At 37.0% G+C, this 22,116-nt stretch overlaps 2 protein-coding genes and 1 non-coding gene across 4 annotated transcripts in view; 1 reads left to right on the forward strand and 2 right to left on the reverse strand.

The window, feature by feature from the left end:
- Positions 1-11,314, forward strand: part of LOC128208948 (sodium/potassium/calcium exchanger 4-like) — a 49,083-nt gene extending 37,769 nt beyond the window's left edge. For both annotated transcript variants that reach the window (XM_052912684.1, XM_052912683.1), the window contains 10 exons: positions 1,054-1,171; positions 2,613-2,709; positions 3,094-3,197; positions 4,507-4,565; positions 4,839-4,932; positions 5,314-5,392; positions 6,154-6,268; positions 7,121-7,233; positions 8,149-8,214; positions 10,532-11,314. In XM_052912684.1, coding sequence (XP_052768644.1) covers positions 1,054-1,171; positions 2,613-2,709; positions 3,094-3,197; positions 4,507-4,565; positions 4,839-4,932; positions 5,314-5,392; positions 6,154-6,268; positions 7,121-7,233; positions 8,149-8,214; positions 10,532-10,678 — 992 coding nt within the window. In that variant the 3' untranslated portion in view covers positions 10,679-11,314. The remainder of the gene's footprint in view (positions 1-1,053; positions 1,172-2,612; positions 2,710-3,093; positions 3,198-4,506; positions 4,566-4,838; positions 4,933-5,313; positions 5,393-6,153; positions 6,269-7,120; positions 7,234-8,148; positions 8,215-10,531) is intronic.
- A 3,042-nt stretch (positions 11,315-14,356) lies between these two features.
- On the reverse strand, positions 14,357-21,175 carry LOC128209927 (PH domain-containing protein DDB_G0274775-like). The gene is made up of 3 exons (XM_052914193.1): positions 21,039-21,175; positions 17,030-17,245; positions 14,357-16,580 (listed from the first exon to the last, which is right to left on the reverse strand). The coding sequence occupies exons 2-3, from the start codon at positions 17,222-17,224 to the stop codon at positions 16,362-16,364; spliced, it is 414 nt and encodes a 137-aa protein (XP_052770153.1). The 5' UTR covers positions 17,225-17,245; positions 21,039-21,175; the 3' UTR covers positions 14,357-16,361.
- On the reverse strand, positions 20,429-20,502 carry Trnat-agu (transfer RNA threonine (anticodon AGU)). Its single transcript has one exon. It is a non-coding gene; the product is annotated as a tRNA-Thr (tRNA).
- Positions 21,176-22,116: the final 941 nt, after the last annotated feature.

Genomic DNA, 22,116 nt, shown 5'->3' on the forward strand with positions numbered 1-22,116 from the left:
AACTTCCTGGGGTAGTTTTCAATATGCAACGTACGTTAATCTTAAGGTCATACACCATTGACTTCATTCAATCTATATGTCAGTTATTAATAACAAGTAATCCGATTAGCTACATCGTTCTTAGATCCCATTAAGACCAGTATTGAATATCAGCCCAGGCTTGAAGCTCAGTGCATGGCCCGTTAAGATTTTATACGTTGTTCATAATGTAGAAGCAAAATAGCATATGCGCTAAAAATTGTCGTAAATATGCTAAGAACCCTCACATCTAGCTAGTCAAAGTCTATTGGAATTTAGTAATTAAATATTTTTTCATTATCATGAGGTTATTGTTTTTTTCGTTAGTGGCGGGAAAATCACAAGATGCTAGATCAAATAAAGTTTTAATTTGTGTATGAAAAAGTACGTGTTTACACACATCCAAATTCGCTTGAATTAATGACAATGTTTGTTATACGAGCGGTAAGTTATATTCAAAATACATTGTAGAAGCATCGTCAAATCTCCGTAATATGGCTGGCAATCAATAGCGTATATAGCAGTTAAATGGCCATTGAGTGCAGCGACGATCACTTCCCCCGCGTTATATGCAAATTGCCACATTATTGCCCATCCATCACCCTTAAACCATCCGAGACTGAAACATGGACATCAGTTTCATAAATCTAATAAAACCAGAAACAGTTGGGCCATAATCCGATTCAAACCATAAGTTCGTTCACTCATTTACAACACACACATTTGAGACCAAACACAATGGAGTTCTGGACCTTCAGGGGATAATGGCACTGTAGCAGTATCAATCAAATCCGATTTATTTGAAATTCAGTCGGTTTCTTAATTTCTATTGTAATAAAGATTTCTTTTGAACAGCAACAATATCAAATTTATAGTGTAGAAACATGCTCTTCTGCCGCAGTGGCATAGTGATGACTAACTTGACTCCCACACAGTCTACAGCGAGAAACTAAACTTATGAAAAAGAAACACAACTACTTGTATCGCATAATGTGCTATGGTAATCATTTACTTTGCTTGGTTTCCTGTCAACAGAACAGTTCGGAGATGACGATGACGTGTTCGGCTCGACCGTGGAGCATACGGAACTTAACGAGGTCAACTCGGCTTCTCCCGTCACCCCCGACATCTATGCAAGCACTACCAAATTCCGGTATAACATTTTACATGCATTGTTGGATGTTGAAGTTATCTATTCAAATTTTACAAAGGTATTTTTATCAGAGTTTTTTTTTTAATTTCGTTTGCATTCAGACAAAATGTATTTCGACAATATGAATATCTACAAGAGTCAAAAAGTTCCAAGCTATTTACTGATGATTAAATATTTATAGTGGATTCTTGATGTAAAATCACTTCATGGTTTAATACAAATATGGAAAAAGAATAAATATGTTTCTTAAACTCAGCACAAAGCCACAACACAGTGTGGTGGGCACCAAATACTTTCATATTCATTTCGTACTGCTTTGTTTGCATACATGCGCGTGCTTTTAAGCTAAATTCTGTCAAAATATGATTGCGTTAAATTTGCAAAGCTCTTATAACACGTGCCTATGTACGGAATGATGTATTTATGTTAATGTTTTGTAAAGATTAATTCTAGGCAAAGCTTAGATGAGTTGGTTACCCGACTGATTAGAACAGCTCCCTGTTAGAACATATTGTGCAAAATCTTAATGACTAAGAAAAAGCTCGCTCGTTGCGCACCTTAGGAGCTTGATTATTTCCTTAGGAACTTGACCTTGATAATAGACCCCTTGTAATAATGAACGAAATGGAATCGTTGAAAGGTCTTGTAAACTTTCGTTTCAAGACATACTACTAATGTGCACTTAGAGACAGGGCTGTTCATAACGTTAGCCCACGCAACCCTCGAAATGTCACCTGTGCGGGATAAAATGCATCCGTATTTGTTCTTTGAACACTCATTTGTCTTAAACAGAAATTCAATCTCCGAGAGAGACAGTTCTCATAACTCTTATAATGTATCTTACGAAATCTCATTTTTCAAGAAAGTGGCAATTTGTTACAAACTTTGTCACGGTTATTCTCAGACGGAAGCCTGTTGTTTGTTTTCCTATGGAAAACTATTTTCGAGATATTGCTTCAGACCGCTATTGATTGCCGTTATTCTCTTTCTTCTTCAGGTTCAAGTTGGTTTTATAAAAATACTGACTGATTAAATAAAGTGACTGTCTGTGGTGGAATTGTGTCATAGAGTAATTACTAATGTCAGAAAATCCTGAAATGAGTTTTTTTAATGCACCACATTCTAATTACGCAACCTCTTTTATTATGTAAATGAAAATCAAATGTTCAAAATCATGGTTGAAAAACTTTTATTAACTTGTTGCAACATTTTCGAGCGTTGCTAATTTCTAATGCATGAGTAATGGATTGCAATTCTTCTAGCATCGACGTGTTCTTAATTGCGTGCATAAGGCGATTGTTTGGCGGAGTTATTCTTTTCGTTAACATAAAAGTGATGAACGAACAGGGAATACTACTGTTTTAATAAATTGCCCCAGATATGTAATCCCTTGTTTACATTGACATGAATGGTTTCTAACAGTTTGGTTTGTTCTCTGCAGGTTCACGTTCGAAGAGGCTGCCTTTCGGCTGTTGATGAGCCGCCGGTGCCGCGGACGCCGTCGCTTCCGTGCCGCAGCGTGGCTCATCATCCTCTATGTGGGTGATACACGCCGCCTTCACCAGAAATGTTTCTGATGAGAATACTCTATGAAAGAATTGTGTTGAGGCTCAGTTGTGCAGATATCTATGTATATTTCAGTTAGTCTCAAATCCTTGGATTAAAACCAGCAATATTTTGGACTGCGTGTGTAACAGAAATTTGGCATTGTATGTGTATAAGGCGTTTGAATAATAATAATGTTTTATTATTAGAAAACACATCCTCTTTTCGCTGCTAATCTATCATGTATTGTGACCTATTACAATTTATCTGTTATAGTTTGTATACTCATGGATATATAATGTATAATGCTTAATTGAATAAACTGTCAAATTATATCAAATCATCCATGCATATCTTGCCAACTTTACACTATTCAGAGACAGCGGATGCGAAGCGACCAGGCGTTCATGCGGCGGCAGATGTTCCGGCAGACGAACCGGGCCTCAACCATGCGGTCGTGCGCGCGCTCCGTCAGAAACTGGTAGGCGCGCTACATACATATAGCATAAAGTGTTATATACTCAGAGCTATAGCCAGCCCCATAATTGTGGCCAATCCTACAAATGTTGCCAAGAGTGCATCTCGCACCATATGAATTATCTTAGTGCCATAGTGTCATTATAATTTTGATACATATTGTTTGTGTGAAATGTGTGAATTGAACATTAGCAAACATTGAAAATGAACACGAAGTTGAAGAAATAAAACAAGTAGGTGTTGGGCCATTGGTGACGTCTATACAGATAAAACATGATTGAAGTTACGATTAAAATCGTTTATTGAAACGACCCCAAGACTAATACCTTTACAAGACGTATACATATATTCCTGATTTGGGTTTGATATTTCCTGACATGGTTATTAAATAGAACCGTTTCTTCTAGCTTAAACTTGTTCTTAACTGTTTTGTTTTATTCCGAAGGATAAGTAACTGCTTTGTTTTATTCCGAAGGATAAGTAACTGCTTTGTTTTATTCCGAAGGATAAGTAACTGCTTTGTTTTATTCCGAAGGATAAGTAACTGCTTTGTTTTATTCCGAAGGATAAGTAACTGCTTTGTTTTATTCCGAAGGATAAGTAACTGCTTTGTTTTATTCCGAAGGATAAGTAACTGCTTTGTTTTATTCCGAAGGATAAGTAACTGCTTTGTTTTATTCCCAAGGATAAGTAACTGTTTGGTTTTATTCCCAAAGATAAATAACTGCTTTGTTTTATTCCCAAGGAATAGTAACTGCTTTGTTTTATTCCCAAGGATAAGTAACTGTTTTGTTTTATTCCCAAGGATAATTAACTGTTTTATTCTATTCCCAAAAATAAGTAACTGTTTTGTTTTATTCCCAAGGATAAGTACCTGCTTTGTTTCATTCCCAAGGATAAGTATTTTTTGTTTCATTCCCAAGGATAAGTAACTGTTTTGTTTCATTCCCAAGGATAAGTAACTGCTTTGTTTCATTCCCAAGGAGAAGTAACTGTTTTGTTTTATTCCCAAGGAGAAGTAACTGTTTTGTTTTATTCCCAAGGAGAAGTAACTGTTTTGTTTTATTCCCAAGGATAAGTAACTGTGTTGTTTCATTCCCAAGGAGAAGAAACTGTTTTGTTTTAGCCCCAAGGATAAGTAACTGTTTTGTTTTATTCCCAAGGATAAGTAACTGTTTTGTTTTATTTCCAAGGATAAGTAACTGTTTTGTTTTATTCCCAAGGATAAGTAACTGTTTTGTTTTATTCCCAAGGATAAGTAACTGTTTTGTTTTATTTCCAAGGATAAGTAACTGTTTTGTTTTATTCCCAAGGATAAGTATGGCATCGGAGGTCGATAACTATGACGGATGGAGAGCAGTTCCAAGTTTAGGTAAAACAGTCCTACATGTACATTGTTTAGTTAAATTAACTTTAAATTAAGTTGCAAATGTACGTTTATTCTTAATATAGCTATTTTATATATTGTGCACTTATAATGTTATAAAGGCGACCACAAGCCGGTTTAACTAGTAATGTATGTAGGAAAAAAATACAAGAAACACTGCGTTGATTGATAATGGGCATTTATTCAAAACTATTATATTCTGGTTATATAGTGTGTATAGAAAATAGAAATGTATGATGTAGATGTATGATTCTTCAGATCATGACGGATACCTTGCCTGTATACGATGGGCGATTGTTTATCCGCTCAGAACTCTGCTCTACTTCACCATTCCCGACTGTAGGAAACATAGGTAGATCAACTACGGCCGATAGTTATGTTTTAGTCATAATATATATATTTTTTATTTATTCAAGAAATGATGAACCATTGCGATAACGGTACTTTTGAACCATTCGACTGAAAGTTCTAAAAACATTGCGATATTCCTGATCACTCGCATTTCATGTTTGTTATTGCATCCTCAAACTGGTTCAGACCATTTAATTACGAGTTCGAACAACAGTACGAATACAGTACTATACATGAAGTATATAGGTTTTAAAAAAAACATAGCAATATTTTGGATAATTCCTCGTAAAGAATCATACATTTTTCTTACAACAACAAATGAAAATGCATTTGAAAACGAATAGTTCTCAGAGTTTGGCACAAAATGTGTTCCTTTCTTCAGATGGGAGAAATATTACCTGGCCACTTTCTTCATATCCATCACCTGGATCGCAGTATTTTCCTACGTCACTGTATGGATGGTAAGATTTCCTTTATCGTAATTTTACCTTTTTATTATATGCTTTCCGGTGGTTTATAGAGTTTTATCATTGAAATAAAAATGAAATAGTGAAATAACATTTTGATAGTTTTTACTTTTTTGAAATTTTAGCCCGCTCTTAATTCCAAATCAAACGTCAGCGCGCACAGGGCTGGTACACAATTGCAACGACGTCATTTCCGAAATTACGTTATGTTCGTATACAATTTGGCGCGCTTTTCTGAAAAACAACGAAAGAAATGATATTTTATATCGTTTTTAGGCATGTAATAAAAAAATTATTTGTTTCAGTGTAACATCGCAATATTTCACCTCGTGAACACCAAAAATGGAATATAGTTGCTACGCCACTCGTGAAAAATAAATTTTGGTGCTCACTCGGTGAAATAAATTGCGACCTTACACTGAACCAAATAATTATCCTCTATATAATCCCACAACTATGATTATTTAGAACAGTAAGAGTTTTATTATAAGGATTTAAAAAAACAACACTTATAATGTCGTTATTTCCTTGGAAATTATAATGGCACACAACTATTAGCGTATAAGGTTATAAACATGTTTACATAATCTCAAAAATTGTCGTAAAAAGTTAAAATAAGTTGGTACGGTTGGTTTGTGTACGCTGTATTCGTTGTGATAAGTTGGTATGGTTGGTTTGTGGACGCTGTATTCGTTGTGATAAGTTGGTATGGTTGGTTCAAATGTGTACGCTGTATTCTCAATGTGCCCCTGCAGGTGACGTATATAGGGTTCGCCTTCGGGATCCCCGACAGCGTTATGGGCATCACATTCCTGGCCGCCGGAACGAGCATACCAGACGCCATGGCCAGTATTTTCGTCGCCAAGCAAGGTATGTGTGACGTCAAAACTATTGATATCGGATCTTTAAGGTAACGTATGTGCCCATGTCAACAAAAGGTACCAAGTCTGAGTTCAGACTCAATACAAAAAATGCAAATTGTGTAATGCAAATTTGCTTCTAGCAGAGCATTGACGATGATATTGCTGTACCACAAATCTTTCCAAATGGAACTGGTATTTGTAAAACATCGCACATCGTATGTTATCAAAACATGTATCAACATTTAAAAAAAAAATACTTTTCTTTGTCCGAGTCTATACTGTTTATGAGCATGGGCCAAGGTCAAATGTTTTGTGACGCCAGAAAAGGTTTGTATTGCGTGACGTAAGATCTACATTTTCCGCAAGATTATCCCAACATATGGTATGGTATGGCTATGTACAAAATACATGCAAGCATTATGGACTGTTGATTAGTTTACTGTATTCACTATGTCTATCAAAAATACATGTCCATAAACCTTGATCCCATTTACATTTACTTCAAGAATTGAAAACCTAATTCCAAGGCCGACTTCTATTTGCTCTTCATTTATCTTGAAATGCGAAAACTAAAACATGAATTATGTTTTAAACGTTAAAAATTAAAACAGATACGATTATTGGAATCCTTAGGATCTATGTGTGTTGAACTATGTAAAATACGTTTTGCAAGAAATGCCTAAATGATTTAATCACATTCAAGGTTGTAATAATTCACATTGAAATAAGTACTCTTTTATCGATATAAGTAAAATGTGCTTTAAAAACAGACCAAAAATATTTTGTTTCAATAAGTCTTCGTGTACGTGTATGTAACTCAAATATACTTGCCTTGTAACCATGCGTTGTTTCTGTGCAGGTATGGCGGACATGGCGGTGAGCAATTGCGTAGGTAGCAACATTTTCGACATCCTGATTGGGCTGTCCTTTCCCTGGTTCATCCAAACTGCCTTGGTGACCCCGGGCTCTGTGGTAAATATATTACTCGCTGGATCAAAATAATATGGTTGAGACTTTAACATTGATCATTGACATTAACCTTAACATTTGACCTAATGCAACTTTGACCAGGACGCCGTTGGAAATAAGCCTCAGGCCTCTATAGTCGATCGTGTTGTACACATTATATCTAGTTTTAGATCATGATCCATTTGTTATAACAGTTATTTATCATATTTATCAGTTTATACCTGTGAATCTATGGTATTTTTAAAACTGTAATTGTTTATTTTCCTGAATACACATCAATCAATCAATCAATCAATCAATCAATCGATCGATCGATCAATCAATCAATCAATCAATCAATCGATCGATCGATCGATCGATCAATCAATCAATCAATCAATCAATCAACCAACCAATCAATAAATCAATCAATCAATAAAGCAAATAATCAATCAACCAACCAATAAATCGTTCAATCAATCAATTAATCAATCATTCATTCAAACAAACAAACAAACAAACACACAAACAATCAGTCAACCAATCAATCAATCAATCAAACTTTACTGCAGTACTGGTCCACTAAACTTGGGCTCTCCTACGAAAGAAGCTATGACCAAAAATCAAAAACAAAATATACAGAACATGCTGATTCAGAAACCAATGGTTAGGAATTGTTTACCGATACCAATATCATAATGCTGGCGTCTATATAGTTCATCCAGCTCAGATTTTCGCCCCGTGCCACAAAATGCAAGTTTCATTTTCCCAGGTTTCCCGTAAACAAGACATAAAAAACAATCATCAAAACTAAAACTTGGTGTTGATAAATAGCATAAGTTAAACTTTTCCTTTGTTACAATTTGTACGCAAAAGTTCCATTGGTGTGTTGGTATGTTCGACTATTCAATTATTAATATTTGAGCTGCTGTATTTCAGTCTCAGATCAACAGTTCAGGGATGGTGTTCAACATAATACTGCTCTTCCTAACTGTCATCATCACGGTAAGTTCGTGTAGGGTTTTGTCATCATCACGGTAAGTTCGTGTAGGGTTTTGTCATCATCACGGTAAGTTCGTGTAGGGTTTTGTCATCATCACGGTAAGTTCGTGTAGGGGTTTGTCATCATCACGGTAAGTTCGTGTAGGGTTTTGTCATCATCACGGTAAGTTCGTGTAAGGTTTTGCCATCATCACGGTAAGTTCGTGTAGGGTTTTGTCATCATCACGGTAAGTTCGTGTATGGTTTTGCCATCATCACGGTAAGTTCGTGTAGGGTTTTGCCATCATCACGGTAAGTTCGTGTAAGGTTTTGTCATCATCACGGTAAGTTCGTGTAGGGTTTTTTCATTATCACGGTAAGTTCGTGTAGGGTTTTGTCATCATCACGGTAAGTTCGTGTAGGGTTTTGTCATCATCACGATAGGTTCGTGTAGGGTTTTGTCATCATCACGGTAGGTTCGTGTAGGGTTTTGTCATCATCACGGTAGGTTCGTGTAAGGTTTTGTCATCATCACGGTAAGTTCGTGTAGGGTTTTGTCATCATCACGATAAGTTCGTGTAGGGTTTTGTCATCATCACGGTAAGTTCGTGTAAGGTTTTGCCATCATCACGGTAAGTTCGTGTAAGGTTTTGTCATCATCACGGTAAGTTCGTGTAAGGTTTTGCCATCATCACGGTAAGTTCGTGCAAGGTTTTGCCATCATCACGGTAAGTTCGTGTAGGGTTTTGTCATCATCACGGTAAGTTCGTGTAGTGTTTTGTCATCATGGCAATACTGTATTGATACATAGGAGAAATACTGCAAAATAAGGGGGGATAGCCAATACTGTATTGATAAATAGGAGAAATACTGCAAAATAGGGGGAACATTGTCCATACTGTATTGATAAATAGGAGAAGTAATGCAAAATAAGGGGGAATTGCCAATACTGTATTGATAAATAGGAGAAATACTGCAAATTAGGAAAATTGCCAAAACTGTATTGATAAATAGGAAAACTACTGCGAATAAAGGGGGAATTACCAATACTGTATTGATAAATAGGAGAAATACGGCAAAATAGGAGGAACATTGTCTATACTCTATTGATAAATAGGAACATTACTGCAAAATAAGCAGAAAATTGTCAATACTGTATTGATAAATAGGAGAAATACTGCAAAATATGGGGGGAATTGCCACTACGGTATTGATAAATAGGAGAAATACTGCAAAATAAGGGGAATTGCCAATGCTGTATTGATAGATAGGAGAAATACAGCAAAATAAGGGGGAATTGCCAAAATTGTATCGATAAATATGAGAAATACTGCAAAATAAGGGGGAATTGCCAATACGCCATTTATAGACAGGAGAAATACTGCAAAATAAGGGGGAATTGCCAATATTGTATCGATAAATATGAGACATAATGCAAAATAAGGGGGAATTGCCAATACTGTATTTATAGATAGGAGAAATACTACAAAATAAGGGGGAATTGCCAAAATTGTATCGATTAATATGAGAAATACTGCAAAATAAGGGGGAATTGCCAATACTGTATTGATAAATAGGAGAAATACTGCAAATTGGGGAAATTGCCAAAACTGTATTGATAAATAGGAAAATTACTGTGAAAAAAATGTGGAATTACCAATACTGTTTTGATAAATAGGAGAAATACTGCAAAATAGGGGGAAATTGTCTATACTGTATTGATAATTAGGAAAATTACTGCGAAATAAGGGGAATTACCAATACTGTGTTGATAAATAGGAGAAATACTGCAAAAAAGGGGGAAAATGTCTATAAAGTATTGATAATTAGGAAAATACCTGTGAAATAAGGGAAAATTGTCAATACTGTATTGATAAATAGGAGAAATACTGCAAAATAAGGGGGAATTGCCATTACTGTATTGATAAATAGGAGAAATACTGCAAAATATGGTGGGAATTGCCAATACGGTATTGATAAATAGGAGAAATACTGCAAATTAGGAAAATTGCCAAAACTGTATTGATAATTAGGAAAATTACTGCGAAATAAGGGGGAAATTGTAAATACGGTATTGATAAATAGGAGAAATGCTGCAAAATAAGGGGGAAATTGTCAATACTGTATTGATAAATAGGGAAATTACTGCAAAATAAGAAGAAAAATTGTCAATACTGTACTGATAAATAGGAGAAATCACTGCAAAATAGAGGGAAATTGTCAATACTATATTGTTAAATAGTAAAAATACTGCAAAAGAAGAGGACAAACAAGAGGTTATATGTTGCCTTTATGTTGGTTTGTGTATGACCGTGTGTATGACCTTTGTCTTCTACTGCAGATTGGAGCCATCCATGTGTCCGGCTGGGTCCTGAACAAGTGCGTGGGCGTCACGTGCATCACCGTGTACTCCATCTACATCACGTTTGCCATCATGATTGAATGTAACGTGTTCGGATTCGTCAACCCGCCCATGTGCAAGGAATGATGACACTTGACATTTAGGAACTTAACAAATTTGTAACTTAATATCTTAGTGTAGAAATGCATTAGCATGGCATGCAAATATAAAAACGCATAATATAATTGAGTTAACTGTTCTGGGGAGAACTTCTGGCTACGAAAAATACATGTAGACCAAGGATACGAGTTCATGCACGTTACACGTACACGTGCCATGCTATTTGACGTATACATTTACGTTGTGTTGAACGAATTAAAACGTCATGTGTGTGGTGATTGGATTCGGTCATGTTTTTACTGAGTTAAATCAATTTAAAACGTTTTTTAAATATTCAAACAAAAATAACAACATATTTGTCTCTTGTATTTTCAAATGGATAATTATTTTTCTTGTAGTCAAGCATTCTTACATCTGAAAGTGGGCGAGTGCTATTTGTCAGGTTTGGCTTACTCCTTTTTTAGTAAAGTGTGCATTTGTTAACGACATTGTGTAGTCTTTAAAAAGAGCACTAATGTTGTGTGGTTGCCATAAGCTCCATCGACCGAGCATGTTCTGACAAGAGTTTTTGTTAGATCCGCAACCAGCTCCATCGACCGAGGATGTAATGCCAATATGTTTCTGTTAAATCTGCAATCAAACATGCATTAGTATTCTCGTATGCCAAATGAGGGCAATAAACTAGAAAGAAATTGTGTGTTTTTCCTGTTAAAAAATATTTTTTAATTATGGACAATTATGTGGAAGTAGTTTTGATCCATTATATTGGAGAACGCCGCACGTTCTCCGAATGATTTAAATGTTATATAAGCCAGCTTTTCAGAGCAACTTTTTCTTCTGCCATGCACACAATCATATAAACCCCATTTTGAAGAAGGGTTTATTTACCTTCAGTTACAAATAATTCCCTGTTAAGACTCAGGGGCGGCTCCAGGATAAAAGGGGGCGTAAATATGGGGCGTAACCTTTTGAATTGCGCCCATCCGTCAGAACCGAGATAAATTTGGTCTAGTGTTGGGGGGGGGGGCGTGCGCCCCACCCCATGGAACCGCTAGTGGACTAGAGATTGACGTCAAAACCCTCGTACATTATTATGCATTAAGTTTAAATATGTAAAAAAAAATTAAGTGGTTTATAAGAAGACGAGTTAAGTGCATGCGTACTGGTGTCTGTTATCCGACTGTAGATAGGTCATTCTTTGTCTTGTGGTCACACTGTCCAGGTGCTATCATAAAAGCAGGGAGTCTGGACACAAGCCCCTTCAGTGAAGTATATCGTATGTCCAGCACGCCGGAAACCAGCACATGAAACAAGCATATCGCGTGTCCAGCACGCCGGAAACCAGCACCTGAACCAAATGTATCGAATGTCAAGCACGCAGGAAACCAGCTCTTGAACCAGGTATATCGGCTGTCCAGCATGCCGAAAAATCAGCACCTGAACCAAGTATATCGTGTGTCCAGCACGCCGTAAACCAGCACCTGAACCAAGTTTATCGTATGTCCAGCACGCCGGAAACCAGCACCTGAACCAAGTATATCACGTGTCTAGCACGCCGGAAACCAGCACATGAACCAAGTATATCGTATGTCAAACACGCAGGAAAACAGCAGCTGAACCAAGTATATCGCGTGTCCAGCACGCCGGAAACCAGCACCTGAACCAAATGTATCGAATGTCAAGCACGCAGGAAACCAGCTCCTGCATTAAGTCTATCGCGTGTCCAGCGCGCCGGAAACCAGCACCTGAACCAGATATATCGTATGTCCAGCACGCCGGAAATACGCCGGAAACCAGCACCTGAACCAAGTATATCACGTGTCTAACACGCCGGAAACCAGCACCTGAACCATTTATACCGTATGCCAAGCACGCCGGAAACCAGCACATTAACAAAGTATATCGCGTGTCCAGCACGCCGGAAACCAGCACCTGAACCAGATATATCGTATGTCCAGCACGCCGGAAACCAGCTCCTGCATTAAGTCTATCGCGTGTCCAGCGCGCCGGAAACCAGCACCTGAACCAGATATATCGTATGTCCAGCACGCCGGAAACCAGCTTCTGCACTAAGTAGATCGTGTGTCCAACACGCCAGAAAACAGCTCCTGCACTAAGTATATCGCGTGTCCAGCACGCCGGAAACCAGCACATGAACAAGATATACCGTGTGTCAAGCAAGTTTCAGATAACTGCTAACACCTTGTTGTCATACCCTATGAACGACCTTAATCGAGCTGTACATCTCAATGGGTGGGTCGGGTGTCAAATTGACACAACGCGATTCCCAGAGTAGCTCCCCCCACTCGTCACGTGACCACGCAACCAGTTGACCTCCGACACGCATAAACCAATCAAAGCAGGTCCGGGTGTGGTTTAAACAAACATGAGCCAACAAACATCACGGACCGCATACGCAACGTTTTTGCTAGAGTTATGGACCTTCTAAACATGTGCGTACTGTCACTGGTAGCAAGCTAACATTTTGTTAACCTGTAAGTTATGACCATCACCGACGATGTATACAAGCTATAGTTACCAATATTTGGCCAACTGGACATCTCCCCAGTGTTCAGTAAAGATGTTGGCTCTACCCGAATATGGCCAACTGGACATCTCCCCAGTTTTCAGTAAAGATGTTGGCTCTACCATTATACGGCCAACTAAACGCTCTACCAGAATATGGCCAACTGGACATCTACCCAGTTTTTAGCAAAGATGTTTGTTACCCGAATATGGCCAGCTGGACATCTCTCCAGTGTTCAGTAAAGATGTTGGCTCTACCCGAATATGGCCAACTGGACATCTCCCCAGTTTTCAGTAAAGATGTTCGCTCTACCATCATATGGCCAACTGGACGCTCTAACAGAATATGGCCAACTGGACATCTCCCCAGTCGCCAGTGAAGATGTTGGCTCTACCGGAATATGGCTAACTTGACATCTCCCCAGTCTTCAGTAAAGATGTTGGCTCTACTGGAATATGGCCAACTTGACATCTCCCCAGTCGCCAGTGAAGATGTTGGCTCTACTGGAATATGGCCAACTGGACATCTCCCCAGTCGCCAGTGAAGATGTTGGCTCTACCGGAATATGGCCAACTGGACATCTCCCCAGTCGCCAGTGAAGATGTTGGCTCTACCGGAATATGGCCAACTTGACATCTCCCCAGTCGCCAGTGAAGATGTTGGCTCTACCGGAATATGGCCAACTTGACATCTCCCCAGTCTTCAGTGAAGATGTTGGCTCTACCGGAATATGGCCAACTTGACATCTCCCCACTCGCCAGTGAAGATGTTGGCTCTACCGGAATATGGCCAACTGGACATCTCTCCAGTCGCCAGTGAAGATGTGGTCTACCGGAATATGTCCAACTTGACATCTCCCCAGTCGCCAGTGAAGATGTTGGCTCTACAGGAATATGGCTAACTTGACATCTCCCCAGTCGCCAGTGAAGATGTTGGCTCTACCAGAATATGGCCAACTGGACATCTCCCCAGTCGCCAGTGAAGATGTTGGCTCTACCAGAATATGGCCAACTGGACATCTCCCCAGTTTTTAGTGAAGATGTTGGCTCTACCAGAATATGGCCAACTGGACATCTCCCCAGTCGCCAGTGAAGATGTTGGCTCTACCAGAATATGGCCAACTGGACATCTCCCCAGTCTTTAGTGAAGACGTTGGCTCTATATGGCTAACAAAACAATTAAAGCTACTTGTTTTATTCTTCAGGATAAGCACAGCATAAAGAGAATAACAAATACCTCCAATAAACAACAAAAACAGTGAGCCATTGAATCTAAAATATAACTAATATCACATGAAACATAAAGATAACAAAAGGCGCAACACATGATCAACAAAAAAATAAAATATACAACATAATCATAAAGGGAATGATAATAACATGTGGGCCCTAACACTCTGGAATATATCAATTGTGCGAGCTAAGCTCATCTTGTAAACTATGAACTAGAACAGCACATAATATTAAATTATGCATTTGTATAAAATATATGAATATATGATACAGACAATACAATACATACACTTTCCTTTAAAATGATGATGATGATGATGATGATGATGATGATGATGGTTCTGAATATGATAATTTTAATTTCTTCCTTTCTGTATCCTCTATCAAATACATCCAGGAAAGAAAATATTAAATTGAAGAAATGACCGATATTTGATTTAACCGTTTTCCCGTACCTATTACAATGACAAACAAAAAACAAAAACTTAGACTACCGCTTATATTAAACAGAGCATTTTCCTAGCAAAAGAAAACAATGTACTCCAAACATGCATCTTTTCTTGCCCACAAATAAAAGGAATGAAGGTTACAATGGTCGCAGTAAACAAACGTTAATAAATTACCCAAATGCCAAGAAAATATTTCTGGCCCAACACATACAAAATAGTAACTACAATGTAGTTGAAAACAGTGAACTTTGATCTACTGTATCAATAAGTATGGTTATATATGAATAACCTCCCTATATACGTCATTCCATTACATTTCCAATACAATTTGGTATACCCTAAGCTAAATCAATGCTTAATTATGTATCAAACTATTTAAACTGTGTGTATTACTTTACCAAGTGCGGCAGTCATGTCTTTTTAACAATGTGATTACAGACACACCTTCTGAAACAGTTTTAAAGTTATAAAAAAGAACTTAATAGGCCAAAATAAAAAGAAATGTGATCATGCTTCAAGCAATTTATGATATTGGCTCAGACATCCATTAGCTTTAAAATGGAAAATGAAGAAATTTGAGTCGAAATTGTTGAAGATATATATGTACTAACAGTGGTTTATTGGCCCCAGGTTGAAGGTGGAACTATATACATGTACTAACAGTAGATGGCCCCAGGTTGAAGGCAAGGCATCCCAAAAAATTATTTGCAATACTTATTGACCGATTGCACAGCAATGGCCTACAGTTTAAATATACAGTCAACAACACAAAAGTATATATTTTTTGCAAATATCTGCTCATTTTCATTTTGGGAACAAATCTTTTTTGAGGGGATTATTTCTATAAGGCTATCAATATTCATTGCTAGCAGGACCTTTTTCCATTCACTTATCGAGCCCTATTACTATTTTTTCAAAAAATATGATTGTTTTTCTCTGTAGATGAAAATGAGACATTTAAAAACAAAAAAAAGCTTAGCAGGAAAGCAACTTATATATCACACCAGCTCAAAATAGGATGTTTTTGACTGGTAAATCGTCATTTATCTAAACAATGTAATTCTGCTGCACTGAAATCAGTGTAAATAAGCTTCTTTAACGAGAAGATGAACGAGGTAGACCTTTTCAGGATGTGAAAGCCGAATAAATAAAAAGTCATCAAAATTGAACAAAATTCTTGATTTTCTAACTTTGCATTATTATACAAATCTTAGTTAAATTATGTTGAAAAAATAAACTCAACAAATAGTAATTAAAAAAAATTGATGTGTGTTGAAAACAATAAAATGTCCATTGCAATGAAAAATAACCAACACATTATATAATTTCATTTTTAACATATAGACCATAATAATGGGATAATCAAAATAAATACTTTCTTTTGTCGTTGAGTGTGAATAGAATCAAAATGTAAAAAAATATAGTAACACCAGCGCTTTGTGTCTTGGTTATAGTTCTGTGATATCTTCAAGCATGGCACAATGCAGGGGGAGTAACTCTTTTCACTGGATCACACACGCCTGAGAGTTATCCCCCCTCTGTCCTGCTGCCTTGGCGAAACAAATGGCCTGCATCCACTCATTCTGGAGATTTTCATTGTCCGCCTGTATGTAGTAAGACCGGCCATTCTCTTTCGATTTTATACAAAATGCATGCTGTTTTTTGTCTATTATACTTTCTGAAATTTCTGAATTTGTTAATGGAATTTGTTTTTCTGTATCCTGAAATAAAAAAGAAAACTACACAAATTCATGCCATGTTACAGAAATATATTAACAGTGTAAAATGTAGTTATTAAAAGCAAATAATTTACATTAATTGTATAGCTTACCCCCCTAAAATAGTCGAAGTGAACATTTTATGTCAATAATAAAGAACAATATATATGAATCAATAGAATACAACATTTCAGACTTCCATATATTCAACCATATATTATCGGTTCTGGGAAAGGGTGCGCACATCAACAGTAGTGCCCTTAAGTTGCACCCCCTCTATCGCAATATTCTGTATCTGCCCGTGACAAACTTATATACATGTATATATGAAGTGATAAACTGCACATGAAAATCCAATGGTGTTAATAATAGGATAAATCCAACACACACATGTAACTCGTATATCAGTTTATAACTTATTGAAATTGCATGTGCCATTTTTGAGCCCTTACCTCTGGAGAGTTTCCATATAATAAACTAGTACTTTTCAACAAGAACCACTGTTTCTTCCATTTGCGCGAGAGTTTAGTTCTCTTCATGAGCCAACCCTTAAGTTCCTGTGGCTGTAGATCATCATCATTGTGTTGACTGGATGATGACCGGTTCGTGAGGCTGTTCGTTCGACTATCCGTCCCTTCAGATGCCATCTCTTGCAATATTCACAAACTCTGCATACAGATTGACAAGAGTTAATACACTGACATTTAGTTAGAATAATTGCAATAGTTTGAATAGCTAAACTGGCTTTTTGTGCTTACTGTGAAGATGGGGTAAGAAGGTCATTTAGGGGACCCAGTTACCCTTTTGGTCCCGTCTAAAATGACCTACTATTGTTTTTTGTGTTTTTATGTTTTAAATAGGGATTTGGCTAAAATGTTATGGAAGGGTTCTACACCATGTTTTTTTTTTCTTAGCACCATTCTGTGTAAGTTTAAATATTGAATCAGTATATTTATCAACACTCATCAGAGTAAGGAAGCAGAAAACTGCTGTTAAACAACACAGACACAGTGCCTGATAGATTAACATTGTTGATGCAATTGATCAATGGAATCTTTTGAAAGAGATTAACACTGCTAAAAATGACAGCGAGTTGGCTAAAACACTTATTGACAGGTAAGTGTGTGAAACTATCAAGTGACTTGCAAGGTGTCTGCCAAAAACATTCCGCAGTATTTTCAAATGTGGAACCATACAACGCTATCATAAAATGGGAAAAACCCAGTTGAGACAGCGAGCGGGCAACATGATTATTGCGTTTTTTCATCAAAATGAAGTATAACCAGCCACATACTAGCTAGAATTGACAATTTTAGGCTAGTTTTGAGTAAATACTGTACTTGCCGATTTTGGGACCATCTTATGTCTAGTCCCTTTCATAATGACAGATAAGATGAAAGGACATATATATAATGTTTGTATCATAATGAAGATAAATATTCTTGGTTTACTAAAAACTGGTATGTTATTTCATAAAGATTTGAGTGTAATCTGCATGTAGGCTACATCTTTCATACGTGTGTAGTCCAAACAATTGTACGTTGACAGTTTTTTTTTATGATTTTTGACATGGCAAATCCTTCATGTATAAATTGTTTGTACCAAAAGTGGGTAGTTATTCCGATCAGGATTCCGGGTTAAAGCATATTGTGTCTATAATACATCATAAAAACGAGAAATATTACCAGATTATGTTATTTCATATTAGTTTCCTACACAAAAAATAAGTATCCAATTAATAATTATGATTTGATGTGGTTTTTTTTATTTAATACTGTCAAAACATAACATATATACATGAAGGGCACCTGCAAGACTGCGGTTCACAGTTTTACAAAAATCGGAACCCCTCGGAGATTGCTGAGTTGTAATGATTTTATTTATGAGGTCTATCTGGAAGCTTGCCGGAGATGGCAGAGTTGTTACAATTGGCATAATTGTTGTCTGTGTCAGTAAAGTTTCGTTTTATTGAAGAGGTAAATATCTTTGCACTTACATGGTAAAATATGAATGTAAACCTTTTTTATCTATTCCCGTTTTATTGGAGAGGTAAATATCTTTGCACTTACATGGTAAAATATAAATGTAAACCTTTTTTTATCTATTTCAAACATAAAATACTTCTCTAAATACAATTTCAATATTTTTCAGCAACACCCAGGTTTTGCACAAAACAGGTTAGACGTTAGGGATTAGAAGAATTTTGTATAACACGTCTATTATTTAGACTACTTTTAGATGAATCATTTGGGTAATATTCTTGGCATATTTTCCATACTCATCACATTTCATGAATGGTGGAGTTGTTTCACTTAACCGTAATTTAGGCCTTTCAAGATTTTCTGACATTGTTAAACAGCAGAAATTCAAAGTAATTCTATGCGTGAACTTTGGTATGAGTGACTCCTTTGATAAATCTGAAGAAAAAATAAATTTAGGTTAAATGTCACTGAAAAATACATTTCTTCTGACATCAAAGCACAAGTTTATTCCCTTCAAGTGACTGGCTTGGAATGGCTCATTTCCACACTTATGTGAGATGTATAGCTACTACACATTTTTAAATTGCATAATTAATTATTAATTAGTGGATGGAATTATAACCACATCTTGATGACGGTTACAAGTACCAACACATTTATCTCCCAGTTTAAGACATATAGGATCTGACACTCGTTGTCATTTATTACAAGATTTTATTAAACGAGTTTATGAAATTTGTTAGTAAGCGAGCCTCTGGTGAGCTTACTAACAACTTTCATGGACGCGTTTAATAAAATTCTTGTATTAAATGACAACGAGTGTCAGATCTTTTTTATCACATGCTTAAAACGGTGTTTTTATTCCAATTTAGTTCCACTTTCTGAACCGATTGTTTGACAGCCAAAGTACTCAGAGTAGAATGTCAACGATGCGCCATATAAATAGTTCCAAATTAAAATGACAAAAGTAACTAGCAGTTATCAAGTTTTAATTCTGATAAAGCGCTTAACAAGTCACAACTATAAAAATGTGTAGTAAAATATCCAACAGCATGAATAACGAACAATTTTAACCAAAAAACCCAAATAAGTACACAATTTGATGACGTCACACTCAGAGTACATGCATTTACGGGGTTTATGTGACCTACATCGGTCTGTCAAGTTTTACTGTGTGCACGGATTTAAATAAAGTACACAATTTGATGACGTCACACTCAGAGTACATGCATTTACGGGGTTTATGTGACCTACATCGGTCTGTCAAGTTTTACTGTGTGCACGGATTTAAATGTTATTCGCTGTCACTTTCTACGATGATTTTGCAGCGTTTTCTTAGTGTACATGGAGTTTCACAACATGCAGATGATTACGGCGAAGCCTTTCTCTGTACTGCATGGATGTTGATGTTGAAAAAGTTCCACCAAGAATGTTTCCAGAGAACATGATGTTCTAGCCGCCATGAGATGTGTAATCTGTGTTGCGGAATTTGTTTTTGTGTTTTCGGTAACCGACAGCTGATTAAACTGGCAAGCAAATGGCATTGATTGCATATTGCTTGTGTTGGTCAAGATGGAAATGTTTGAAATGTTCTTGTGGTGTTTGTCACTAATGTGGCTGTATTTGTTGACTGACTGGATATTTCTGTGACTAATGATCTTCATTATCTGGTTGGGGGAACATTGTTATCAGAAAGTTTTTGTACAAGATGCTTTCTGGCACTATGATTTGTTAGCCATTTGTCTCCCGGAAGTCTTTCAGCTTCATTATTGAGGTAAGTATTTGTTGGCATTTAAACCATTTTGTTTATAACCAATGCGGAGGGATATCTAGGTTGCGTGTGATAAAGAAAACCTGGGAGGAAAAGTGCGCCCGGTGTGGGGCTCGAACCCACGACCGCCGGAACACTAGCACGGTGCTCTAACCAACTGAGCTAACCGGGCGGCTGGTTCTTACCCACACACACTACACTCCTCCCCCATTAACCTTTTTAGGCCGACGGAGGCACTCCTGCCGTTTACCGCTGCCACCAGTAAAGAAAACCTGGGAGGAAAAGTGCGCCCGGTGTGGGGCTCGAACCCACGACCGCCTGAACACTAGCACGGCGCTTTAACCAACTGAGCTAACCGGGCGGCTGGTTCCTACCCACACACACTACAGTGATTAGTCTAGCCAATAGAAATGTCTGATAGGTTATCTTACACATGTGTACGATAAAAATATTCGTAATGGGTATATTACACGGAAAACAAGGGTAAGCATATGATAAAATGGTATATTCCTTGCAGAGTGATGCAATCACTAATGATGATAATGATGATGATGATCTATAAATACATTTTATTTACAAAATTCGAGTCACTTGATTAAACTTCCGGAACGAGTGTTTTAACTCACAAATTTGGCAAATGGCAAAAGATTTGAGAATATTTATAAAGTATTACGAACAATACAAAGAATACATATTTACTAAACTTACTTGGATCACATCGCAAAAATTCAAAACATTACAAAATCTAAGATTTTTGTTTTGCCGTAAGATTTTTTGTTTGTCGTAAAATTAAAGAATGTCGTAAAATATTAATGAACATTTTGAATTGATAACTTCATTCAAATTGATTCAGTTACATTATTAAACATACTTTTTATGTTGTTATTTTTTTTAAATAATGAGTGTTATATGTTAAAGGGGTTGGAATTTTAATTAATATAGTGTAACTCAAATTGGTCAGAAACGACTAGTAAATATTGAAACCTTTCTAATACGCAGTGATCTGCCTTTATAAATCTATCCCATGCACCATGAACCATGCAAGCTTATCACAGACGTGTGAAAAGGTTTAAGAATGATGTAAAACAATGACTTCAGTTTTCGGTGTAAAAAAGGTTTTTGAATTGTAATGCAGTCTAAACACCCGTCCTATATTCGCTTATGATATTAATATTGAATTAATTGCCCATTGCGACATTGACGTCCTTATGTTGTCCATCTCGGTTCATCCTATCCTTCTGTCCGACCTCTGACCGTCTGTTCGTAACGGTTTCGATCCCAAATCATACACCACATGGAAAATAATAAGTCAATGTTAGTCACATGCTCCAGTCACCAAACTGACGTGCAGACGTTCGGAATCTAATTTGATGATGGTAAAAGTCACAATTTAATGTAAAGTGAACACGTGTCTTCGACTTCGTGGAGAAGGGCATGCGTTCAACACATATAGCCGACTAATTGGACTTATGTTTGGAACCTCGCCAGTAAAAGGTGACAGTATTCAGGTAAGGAATTAAGTGTGATTTCCGCCTGCGTCATGCACCCACTGAAGGTCTTTAATGGAAATTTATGTTCTTCATCTACTGATGAAAGGCTACGTGCAAATCCCATGGAAATATGCCATGTGCAGATCCGATTGAAATATTCCAAGACTGATAAAAGTCGGCGTCCAGAGCCCATGGAAGTATGCCAGCACTGATGAAAGGCGACGTGCCGACCGCATGGAAGTATGCCAGCACTGATGAAAGGCGGCGTGTAAATCCCGTGGAAGTACACGTATTAA

This window comes from Mya arenaria, chromosome 11 (genome assembly GCF_026914265.1).
Source record: "Mya arenaria isolate MELC-2E11 chromosome 11, ASM2691426v1".
In the NCBI taxonomy this organism is placed as follows: domain Eukaryota; kingdom Metazoa; phylum Mollusca; class Bivalvia; order Myida; family Myidae; genus Mya; species Mya arenaria.

Excerpts from the sequence above, each read along its gene's own strand:
- LOC128209927 (XM_052914193.1), bottom strand. The coding sequence starts at position 17,224 with ATGGCATCTGAAGGGACGGATAGTCGAACGAACAGCCTCACGAACCGG. Across the intron at positions 16,581-17,029 it reads TATATGGAAACTCTCCAGAG|GATACAGAAAAACAAATTCC; the intron begins GTAAGGGCTCAA and ends TTTTTATTTCAG.